We start from the raw sequence: 11,850 nt of genomic DNA on the forward strand, positions 1-11,850 counted from the left end.
TCATCACTATATCGCGGAATGAGCGGGATGTCTTGAGTGTAGCTCGTCAGCATGCACCGTCATCCATTTTGCATGATTCCTGTGAACTGACTACGCAGCACACGAGAAAATTTGCCGAGATATTGTTTACCTTGTTGACTAACTTTACTTAAGTTGCTTCAGAGGTAAAATTTGTTATTTCTGTCGTACATTTGTTATTTGCGTGTAAAAAATCTATATAACAAATACTCTCCCCGCCGACTTTCTTATCTGGAAGAACAAAACCTCAGTTCTGCATCCATTTTGAGTAATTCCTGTGAACTTCAATTCAAAGACTACTATAATTTGCTTGACTGTAACTTGCACCTCATAGATCAAATTAACTATTATTCCATTTTTTTACTTTTATTGTGTTTTAAAAACAACAACCTTATCCCCATATAATATGTGATAAAACTCAGTTGTTCAATATCCATTTTGATTAATTCTGTGAACATAATTTCTGAGATATTTTTTACCATTTTCTGTAACGCCACTTCAAATATGGGCTACTTAATGTAAAGTTTTACTATACCCTTTTTCTTTGGTATCTTTCTATTTATTCTTTTTTTCCTCACCCTCTCAGTTTGCTATGTTTCACTGTAAATTCAGTCAGTGTGAGCATGTGTCTGAAACTGTTGTCCAGTTTATCCAGCACACAAAGCTCCACAGTAATACTCCAAATTACAGATATCAGTGTGGCATTTCTCAATGTACTCGCATGTACCATAAAGATAGCGTTCTGAAAGCACATATGTATAGAGATCATAGAGGATCGGGCCCATCTCTTAGCAAGCAATTTGACACTCCTTTCAAGTGTGTGGCTCAAGCTTGTGAAATTGTGTGTAACAGCTTAACTTCCCTCATTAAGCATTTAAAATCACACATAAGAGAAGGACTCGAAATTAAATGCCCATTCAGAGAGTGTAGTTCTAGCTTTACAGTCGAGTCTAGTTTAGCAGCTCATATTTCAAGGAAACACAAACATGTTGAAGATCTTGATTCTTTGGCAACTGTATCGGCTCCAACTGAGGAGTTATGCATTTCTAATCAATCTTGTTTAGAGACACCTGATGAAGAAATATTTGAATGTGAAGAGCCATTTGCTGTCAATGAAACATTGTTCCTGCAAAATATTACACTTCTGTACTTGAAATTGCAGGCAAAATTGTTGTTACCAGCAAGTACAATAACACAAATAATTGAGGACTTTCAGAATGCCCATGAAATTGGTCTGTCACATGCACTTAAGATCCTGAGTGAGAAACTGAAGGCACTCGACATTTCAGAAGCTATTGTTAGCAACATCATTGAGGAAATGAATAGGGGTGATCTGCTGAGGCTTTATAACAGGGAGCTGTTGAATACAGACCATAAAAGAAAGTCTGTTTTTAAAAGTCATTTTGACTATGTTGAACCTGTGCCATTGTTTTTAGGCAATGATGAAAATGGCAAAGAGCGTTTTGCCCAGTATATACCTATAAAGGAAACATTGGCTGCACTGTTCAAAAGCACATCTATGCAAGAACAACATGCTTACACACGTTCTCAACCACCAACTCCTAAAAACGTTTTACGTGATGTTAAGGATGGTGAGGGATTTAAGAGTAATGTTTTAATGAACACAGCTTCTGATTCTCTTGGCCTCATTTTATATCAGGATGCCTTTGAGGTTGTAAACCCTCTTGGTTCAGGGAAGAAAAAACACAAGGTTTTAGCAGTCTACTGTACTCTGACTGATATTTTGCCACACAATAGATCCACTACAGATCACATGCAACTTGTGCTTCTTTGTAGGGAACTTGACTTCAAATACTTTGGTATAGACAAAGTTTTTGAGCCATTGATTAAGGATCTTAAATTTCTAGAGGAAACGGGTATTTCAATGCCCAATGGTAAAATTGTGAAAGGGACTCTTGTTGCCATTTCAGGAGATAATTTGGGATCCCATTGCATAGGGGGTTTTTTGGAAAACTTCAGTCGTGCAGATTATTTCTGCCGATATTGTGAGATAAACAGAACCACATTTGTGAATGAGCCAAACCTGTGTGGTACTGCAAGAACTGTGCAGTCATATAAAAGTCATGTGCAAGATCTAGACTGTGCTGCTGTTGGATCTGTATTTGGTATCAAAGGGGACTCTCCTTTTAACGAGCTTGCACATTTCCATGTTTGCCAGCCTGGGCTTCCACCATGTCTAGGGCACGATCTATTTGAGGGTGCTGTTTCTTATGACCTTGCTTTGTTTGTTGGTCGTTTAGTTGAGGAGAAGCATTTTACATACTTGCAATTGAATCGGTGCAAAAATCAGTTCAAATACAAAGGAAGTGATGCATATGACAAACCAGGAGACCTCTCCCCTGGAAGTGAGCGGCTAAGTGGAAATGCTGTTGAGAATTGGTGTTTTCTTAGGTTGCTACCTCTCTTGATTGGTGACAGGATTAAAGATCCATGTAGAAATGAGGTATGGCAACTGATTTTGCAACTGAGAGAGATAGTGGAGCTTGTCTGTGCACCAGCGGTAACAACAGGGCAGGTTGCATATCTCAAAGTTTTAATCGAAGAATACATTTGCACCAGGCAAAAGCTTTTCCTTGATAATCCCTTACGACCTAAGCATCATTACATGTGTCATTACCCTGACCTTATACGCCACTTTGGGCCACTAATTCGCCTCTGGACTTTGAGATTCGAAAGCAAGCACAGCTATTTTAAAAAGTGTGCCAGAAAACTGCACAATTTTAAAAATCTTTGCAAAACTCTTGCAGAGAGACACCAACTTCTGCAAGCTTACCTAGGTGCAGGCAGCATGTTCCCTCCAGTTGTACAGATACAAAAGGGTGTAGAATTCTATGTTGATGATTACAGTGACAGGATTAGAGAGGCAGTAGCCAGTTACAATTTTGATTCACAGTCTACGGTGGCATGTAATGAAATCACAGTGAAAGGCACATTGTACAGAAAGGGGATGTTTGTTTTGCTTGAAAATCATGATGGTGAACTTTATGCTGGAAGGATTATTCTGGTGGTTGTTGTACATGAGTCTGTGTACTTTGTTATAGAGAAACATACCTTTGCTAAGTTGAGAGACATTGGCGTCTATTGTGAATTAGGAGTAGCTCAAGATGATTATCTTTGTGTTAACCAAGAACATTTGCTTGACTACTATCCTCTTCCAACTTATGAGAAGTTTGACTTGCTACTAATTGCTCTTCATCATGCTTTTCCAGAGGTGTATTTAGCAATATGTCACAGATTCATTTGAGCTAAACAGACAACTTTACCTTTTTTGTTTCAGAAAATGGATCAAGGCATTAAGGATTTAGTGATCTTAATTTTACCAAGCCTCTCAGATGAAACCGTGGCATGTCTGTTGGAAGTTCTGGAGGAGCTGGGAGTCGAAAACAAGGAAGACCTTAAGCTGGTCGAAGAAAAAGACATTGAAAAATACTTGCGTCCAATACAGACCAGAAAATTGTTGGCTGCCTTTAAAAATGAAGGTAAATCTACATGATCACAATTGACAAACAAGCTGACTACAATGAGGGTTTAAAATGTAGTTATATGATTGCTTTAGAATTTAATCTATGACAACTTTATGAAAGATGTAATTCTTGTCTTTTTCTTCCAGTAATTCAGTTAAACTTAGAGGCTGTCCCCTCTCCCTCTTCATCTCATAACCCTTTGGGAAGCGCATGCAGTCCACCCTCACACTCCTCATGCACTGAAAGCTTTGTACCACATATTGGAAGGCCATGGCATGTGGACTTCAGAGTAAACTGGGAACAGATGCCTTCATCTGTTCAAAAATATTTGTCAAATCAGTCAAGGCCGCTCCCAGTAGACAGAAAAAACATAGTGCAAGCAGTGGTAGAACAGATCTTAGAACAAGATCCTAACCCTACTAGAGCAACATGCCACAGTATAGTTCGGGGCATCATTAGAGAGTTTCCTAAATGTTTTGCAGATATAGGCAAAACAGGAGATATTATTGGAGATGGCTGCCAGTCCCTTCTTCAACAAATTAAAACAAGGGTTGAGTACAAAAATAGAAACAACACTCTTGCACGACGACGGAGGGTGAGGAAGGCTTGCAGTGGAGGAGGGGCAACGGCAAGAGGCCCAGTGGATCAGTATGGATGCGTGAGATGGGCTCCTACCGATCTACCCAGTGGCGAGACCGAGGCTACATTGGGTGAGATGAAAATGCGCCTGCACAGCATGTTTTCACAGGATGGCTTTGAAGGGGCAGAAAGAGCTGAGCCATTAATGGAGAAGACTTATATACTGCAACGTAGGTACCTCAATCAGGTACCTGCGCCACCCATTGAGAAAGTCATAGAAGAATGGCCCTTCCTGTGTTCACGAAGATGCCTTTACGCACACTTTAAGCTGCTCACAGATGTCTCAATCATCAGCAAGCTTAGAGAGGCCATCCACAGTAAAGGCAGCACAATTGTTAAGTTCTGCCAGGGACTCAGCCGTTATCCAGGGATTGCTGAAGTCCTGGCTAGTTATGACGTTGAAGCTTCAGACAAGGCCATGTGTGTTCTCCAGCTCCTAAGGACATACTTTAAAGAACCACAAGATGCCATCATGCTTGAAGCTGATGTAAGTTCCGTTTTGCAAACACTTATTCAGCTATTGGCAAAGTTTTCTTTTAAAGTACATTCAGTAAAGTTCTTGTTGAATATAAGTCAAAGGCAGTTTACTTTGCACCCCATTGCATCTATACAACATTTTCTGTAAAAACTTACTTTACAGCCATCTGCCACAGCTGCCGACATCCAAAGGATGACCAAAGGATTGCCGAACACACCTCGCCTGATTGTCCAAGGTAAAGCCTAACTTAAAGCCCTATAAAATCTGTTAGATTTTTGCACAAATTTCATTTTTTCTGTTTTAATTTTCATGGATATAATTTTAATCATAACTGCAGCCTTTGCCAAATCGTGTGCGGTTTTAGTTTGGCAGGGTCGCCGCTAGCTTAGCTTAGCATAATGAATGGAATCCTATGTTGTCAGCTTGCATGTCCCGAGTAAAAGTGATAAAAAAACTAAAAAGAACACCTAATTACATCTTGTGGCCTTGCATATTCACAACGAGTACAAATAGCGATACAGATTAAGACTAGGCGATTTCCTAGGAAGATATTGATTTGGGACTATATTATGGGGATCCACAGACGAAGCACTGCTACTTGGACGCAGAGATATCACACCTCTCATCCTCCGGCTGTTGAGCGATCGCAATGTGTTGTGTGATATCTCTGCGCCCAAGTAGCAGTACTTTATCTGTGCATCCCCATAATATAGTCCCAAGTCAATATCTGCCTTGGAAATCGCCTATAATCTGCATCAATATTTGTACTTGTGAATACGAAGGCCTCAAGTAATTAGGTGTTTTTTTTTTTATATCACTTTTACTCGAGACATGCTAGCTGACAACATAGGATTCCATTCATTATGCTAAGCTAAGCTAGCGGTAGGGATGCGCGATATACCGGTACTGGAAAAATACCGGTATATATTTTATTTAAAACGGTACGATATCATGATTTGGCACATTTCGGTATATGCTGCTTTTCCGAAGTTCACCGCTAGATGGCAGCGCGCTACCCCAACTGACCCGAAACAACCGGCTAATGTGACAACAACATAGACGGACAAAATGGATAAAGCAGTTGAATCTCACTCAAGATGCCCAAAACGAATGAATAAAGAGAGGAGTAGAAGTGACATTTGTAATGACTTTGCTTATAAAACTGATGAAGAACCATCAAACCTAGCCAAGAAGCATCTGTCACTATCCTGACTTTAGGACTTCTTAGGAGATCGACAGGTCAGTGGATCATTCAAACCATCTCATTTAGACATTTTTGTTTTTTTTAACACTGATCAACGCACACACACAGCCTAACATAAGATCAAATATCACAATCTCCAGCGTTCGTTTCAACCAATGACATTTAGATCTCATTATATTTGCACGCATACTATTGCACTGTTTACATTCGCGTTAGACACCGCCGACTGTGTTTATGTGAATACTCACTAAAGACGGACATTTGTACATAATTCTGTGTATTTGACTGTTTAAGGAAACTTAATGTGTAATGTGCGAGCGTGACTAAGTGACAGGCGTGTGTGTGTGTGTCGTTGTTATAAGCTCATGTCACCTGTAACTGTTATTACGAAATGCTATAAAATCTCTTGCGTGTTCAAATGATTTCCGTTATCCGTCCCGAGACGAGCGTGAAATGTTGAATCGGATTATGCAGATTGCTTTAGTGTAGTGCGATGTCTTTTGAAACCAGAAGCAATTAGCTAATTTTGAGAGATTTTTGCTGAAATTATTTCTCACAAGAAAGTTTTCAAATGACTGATTTGATGTGATAAGCTTCGCTGATTAATTTACTAATAAACATTTGTGGTAATTTCACACTTTATAAACTCAAAACTTGCATAATTGTTCTCATTCGCGTGCAATATACCCGCGCTAATATCAGACTTGTGGTATCGATTTAATATCGGTACTTCGGTATTAGATTGTGGTACCGTACCGAAGCCAAAATTGTGGTATCGAGCCATCCCTAGCTAGCGGCGACCCTGCCAAACTAAAACAATGCATGCACTGAGACAAAAATGCATTTGCCCACATATCTAAATGTAGGAAAGAGGTTGAATAAGCTCTATTTCTAAAAACGGTGGACTGTTCCTTTAATACAGAGGTCTTCAACCCTGCTCCTGAGGTAGTGCAAAGTTTATTTCCAACCTGCTTTAGCACAGCGGGTCCCCAGGAGCAGGGTTGAAGACCTCTGCATTATATTGTCTAGGAATTCTATTGGCAGTGAGGTACGTCTTGTTAAAGGAATAGTTCACCCAAAAATCTAAATTTGCTCTAATTTACTCCTCCACAGGTCATCCAAAATTTCTGAGTTTCTTTTTTCATCAAATTTTTTTTAATTTCAGGCCTCCACCTTTAACATTTAAAGAGATTTTTGACGGTCCAAAATGCATTAAAATATTCCTTACGACTCCAGTCGACAAATAAAAGTCTGAACTCAAACGATTGATAATTTTTTAAAAACAAAACTATTCGTGTATAATTTTAACTACAAATCTTAATTTTCATCCAGCTGTGCAGTGCTCGTTCATGAGAAGGTTTTGCACAACTTGCGGTGGCAAAAGTCACGCCTGACATCAAGTAGCTAAAGTCACAATTAAAACAGGAGCACTGTACAGAAGTTGAATGTTCTTTGCTGTAGATTTATATTATTATTTTTCAAAATTACACCTTCATGTGTTTATCCTGGATGACTATGCCTATGTGATGACGTCACGCATAATTTTTACCAAGTCTCCTTGTACAATATGTTGTGCAATACCTCTAACGAGTACCTCGCACGCTGGACAGAAGTGTAGATTTGCAGTTAATACGAATTTAAGTGTTGTTTTGTTTTTAAAAATGATCAATGGTTTCGGTTCAAAAGACTTCTTGATGACTGGAGTCTTGGATGGGCTGAGGGTAAGTTAATTATCAGCAAAGATTCATTTTCAGGTGAAAACTTTATTTTTTATAACAATGCATGTTTGTACAACATTAAAAGGCTTCACCATTTGTTCCTCTTGTTTTGTGAGTACAGGTATTACAGGTTCTACATAATGTTTGGTGCTTTTGTTTATTTCAGGTGATATGATTAAGCCTACTGCATGGATGCTGTCCATCGAAGGACAAGTTGTCATGGGGCCACACACAGACGTTATCACTGGTATTGCTTCGATGTTTTCCAGTTACTACTGTTTTAATCTTCAATATCCAGAAGAGTCTGCATGCACCCTTGAATTTATTCAAAGGTATTTATCTCATTTCATTGTTTCATTTGGGATTAAGACCTGTTTGATATGGTCTTCACTGAGGTCTGATCTCACCTTATCAAAAAATTGAGAGACACTAACTGTGGCAAGATCTTTTATGGATGTAGTCTGTCTTAGTTGTTTCTATCTCCATGTAATCCGAGACATTTACATTTTACATTTAATCATTTAGCAGACGCTTTTATCCAAAGCGACTTACAAAAAAGGGTAGAGCAATAGAAGCAATGAAACAAACAAGGCCAACAACCTGTAAGAGCTGTGAGACTGACTCTAGGTGAGATGAGATCTCTGTGTGGATCATACAGTCTGTTGTTGCGCTTTTCCACTGTACTGGCTCAGTTTGCTGAGTTTCTTTTCTTCATCAGAACAGAATTTAAGATTTTTAGGATTTTATTTCAGGCCTCCAGGTAAAGTGAATAAAAGAGATTGTAGTCCATATTTTGACGGTCCAAAATATATATTTAGGCTGCATCAAAATAATCCACGCAACAAATAAAAGTCTTCTGAATTGAAACATTTACAATAACAAAGCAATACTTGTGTAGTTTTTAACTGCAAATGCTCACATCTGCCCTCGCTCTGTGATGTGCGCTTAGTCACGTGTCATGTAATCAAGTTCCTGTTTACAAGAGGAGCGCTGTACAAAAGCGGAATTGTCTTTGGTGTCCAGGGTTCCCGCGGGGTCTTAAAAAGTCTAAAATTCAGAAAGTTAAATTTAAGGCCTTAAAAAGTCTTAAAAACGCCCAGATTTTCATCCTAGGTCTTAAATTTAATTTACCAAAGTCTTAAAACTTTTACTTCCGTTCAGAAACAAAACCTTTTAGTTTTCTTTACCCGACTGCTTCATGCATTTTTACTCCTTACACTTTTCCTTACACGTTAGGTTGTCTGTACTAGTTTTGTGTTGGGAATATGGATGCCAAGTTCTGTCATCTGTCATAAGTATTTTGATATCAGTTTTTGAGTTTATTTAATGTTTCTATAACTGAATCAATAAAAATAGAATGTTTGAGAGTTTTCTGATATCATTTATAATGCCTTTAGTAATGCGTTGTGTTGGTCTTAAATTTAACTTACTGAAACCTGCAAGAACCCTGGGTGTCTATTTGTATTAATTTTGTTCAAAATGGTCCCTACGTTTTCTCAGACTTTGAAAACTTTTTTTCTTGTTTTAGGTGCTTCCTGGGCATCAACCCTGATACAGGATCTAAATCCAAAAAGAAGCAGGGCGGCATCAATCAGCAAGTTTGTTCTCTGCTGCGAAAACTTGTTGATTTTGAATGGATGGCAACATAAGCAGATTTTGTGTTGTGTATGTACTCGCATGAAACCTGTGTGTTGAGGCTCGTGTTGCTACTAATTGTTTCTGTTCTGCCCTGCTGTTTTCGATTGGTTTTATTTTCTTCTTTTTTTTCCATTGTTGGCTCTCTCCATTTTCACCTGCCATATCGCCACTGAATATGTTGGACTGCCCTTCTGGTTGAGACCTTGACTTCTACCTGGCTATGGTTTTGGATTTTCCCTCTGGCTGTGTTTATTGGACTGATTTCTCATTGCCGGCTCCAGCCCGCTGTCACACTTAAAGGGTTAGTTCACCGAAAAATAAAAATTCTGTCAGTAATTAGCCTCATGTGGTTGGACACCCGTTAGACCTCCGTTCATCTTCAGACACAGGTGAAGATATTAGTGTTGAAATCCGATGGCTCAGAAAGGCCTTCTTTGACACCAATGTCATTTCCTCTCTCAAGACCCATAAAGTCACTAAAGACGTCGTTACAAAGCCCATCTCACTACAGCGGCTCTACAGTCATTTATGAAGAGACCAGAATAGTTTTTTGCGCAAAAAAAACGAAATAACAGTTCGAAACTTTGTTTTGAAATCGGCCCATCACTATATAAGTCGTTATTTAGTTTTTTGCGCATAAAAACTCTTCTGGTCTCTTCATCAATGATTGTAGAGCCGCTGTAGTGAGATGGGCTTTGTAATGACGTCTTTAGTGCCTTTATGGGTCTTGAGAGAGGAAATGACATTGGTGTCAAAGAAGGCCTTTCTGAGCCATCGGATTTCAACACTAATATCTTCACCTGTGTCTGAAGATGAACGGAGGTCTTACGGGTGTCAAAGAAGATTAGGGTAAGTAATTAATGACAATGAGATTTTTCATTTTTGGGTGAACTAACCCTTTAATCTGCCTCATCCTTCTGGGTTTGCCAGAATTTATAAATAATTTTTCCAAGCTTTCATGGCTTGTGGTTATGTTAATTAATAAACATTGTTGTTTCTTGGGTCCTTACCCATTACCTGACACCTGTGCACATTTATATAGTGCCAGTTAAGTTAGACTTTGGCATGAAGGCCTAACATTTTAATGCAACATGTTTGTTTGATATTGTTGTACCAATTGTAAAAATAAATAAACTGTGGAAAGTATTGTTTGATCTTTCTTTTTTTTACTACTAGTCTGTCATATTGCATTACTGTATTTAATTGTAAGTTTACAGTTAATTACTGGCTACTAGCTGCATAAATTTTTACAGCTGAAAAATAAATGACTGTACAATTTACAGCTGATAACTGTATCTATACAGTTATCTACTGTGAAATAACAGTAATAATGTGATACCCTTAACTGTGGAATCACTGTATACAACTGTCATTTTACTGTAATTTACATTAAAAAAATTACTGTAAATTACTGTGAAAGTAATGCAATTAGTAGCCAGTAATTTACTGTAAAATCACAGCAGAATTTTTTACAGTGTAGTGCTCAAGAAACATTTCTTATTTGTTGCTAATATTTTTGTGGAAGCAACACATTTCTATCTGGATATCCAAAAAGAAATGTGTTGCACATTCTCAATGGGAAAATGTCCACACACAGCAACATCATTCAGCAACATTGCTCAAAATGTTGCCCCGTGTATCATAAGCTTCAGTTTCACAACCCTGACCCAAAAAAGCTCTTTCAGGTCAATTTGACCCAGAGAAGATATTCTTTTCCGCGAAAATACTAGTTAATGTTATCACTTTGGACTGAAACTTAGTGACTTTGTTCCCAAAGGGTATAACTAAATCTCAAAAACGTTTGGGAAATGTTCTTACTTTTTTGTGGGAGTTTTGTTACCTTGTTACACTTATGGTGTTCCCGGTCAAAAATGACCGGCCTATAAAAAATATCTTATAAATCCCTCATTATACCATATTTTCACCCAATCTTGGATTCAATCTTTTTGTCAACTTGTTCTCTTTCAATTAGGACTGGTTTTATATTTTGATTTGCATCTGAATAATCATAGGCCTCATTTATTTGAGAGTATAGGCATTTCATTTTTTGAATATTTTTTTTTTACATTTTTGAATAATTTTAGAAATATTAAATACAATCTGAAGAAAATTGGTATTGTTGATCACACTAGTCTACTCTAATGTTTCACCAGGAATTTTGTTTTGAAACTTTTATTTTGTAAAAAATATGGCACATAGTCACACTTGTGGTGTTCCCGGTCAAAAATGACCGGCCTATAAAAAATAGCTTATAAATCACTCAAATTATAAGCAATTATATCAATAAATTATACCATATTTTTACCCAATCTTGGATTCAACCTTTTTGTCAACTTGTTCTCTTTTAATTAGGACTGATTTTATATTTCTGTTTGAATCTGATTAATTGTGGGCCTCATTTATCTGAGAGTAGGCATGGTCAAAAATGGTCACAATAGCCGACCATTGAAAGTGAATGGGAGAGACTGAAAATAACAGAACAATTTAGTTTTCAGGAGCATGTTCATTATTTTCATGTACACATATGAGCATATGTGCTTGCAAGCATCGAGCCCTTGGACCTGTGCATGTATCGATACATTTATACACACGCTACCCAGACACACACACGTTAAAACACACAAACTTTGAGTATTACACACATTCTTTTCCACAGAGAGAAATTTGATC

At 38.0% G+C, this 11,850-nt stretch overlaps 1 protein-coding gene across 1 annotated transcript; it reads left to right on the forward strand.

The window, feature by feature from the left end:
- Positions 1–3,319: 3,319 nt before the first annotated feature.
- Positions 3,320–9,555, forward strand: LOC137083849 (uncharacterized). The gene is made up of 5 exons (XM_067449798.1): positions 3,320–3,518; positions 3,650–4,629; positions 4,783–4,855; positions 7,709–7,874; positions 9,071–9,555. Exons 1-5 carry the CDS (start codon positions 3,320–3,322, stop codon positions 9,189–9,191), a joined length of 1,539 nt encoding a protein of 512 aa, XP_067305899.1. The 3' UTR covers positions 9,192–9,555.
- Positions 9,556–11,850: the final 2,295 nt, after the last annotated feature.

This window comes from Pseudorasbora parva, chromosome 7 (assembly GCF_024679245.1).
Source record: "Pseudorasbora parva isolate DD20220531a chromosome 7, ASM2467924v1, whole genome shotgun sequence".
NCBI lineage: Eukaryota > Metazoa > Chordata > Actinopteri > Cypriniformes > Gobionidae > Pseudorasbora > Pseudorasbora parva.

Excerpts from the sequence above, each read along its gene's own strand:
- LOC137083849 (XM_067449798.1), top strand. The coding sequence starts at position 3,320 with ATGGATCAAGGCATTAAGGATTTAGTGATCTTAATTTTACCAAGCCTC. Across the intron at positions 3,519-3,649 it reads GGCTGCCTTTAAAAATGAAG|TAATTCAGTTAAACTTAGAG; the intron begins GTAAATCTACAT and ends TTTTTCTTCCAG. Across the intron at positions 7,875-9,070 it reads ACCCTTGAATTTATTCAAAG|GTGCTTCCTGGGCATCAACC; the intron begins GTATTTATCTCA and ends TTCTTGTTTTAG.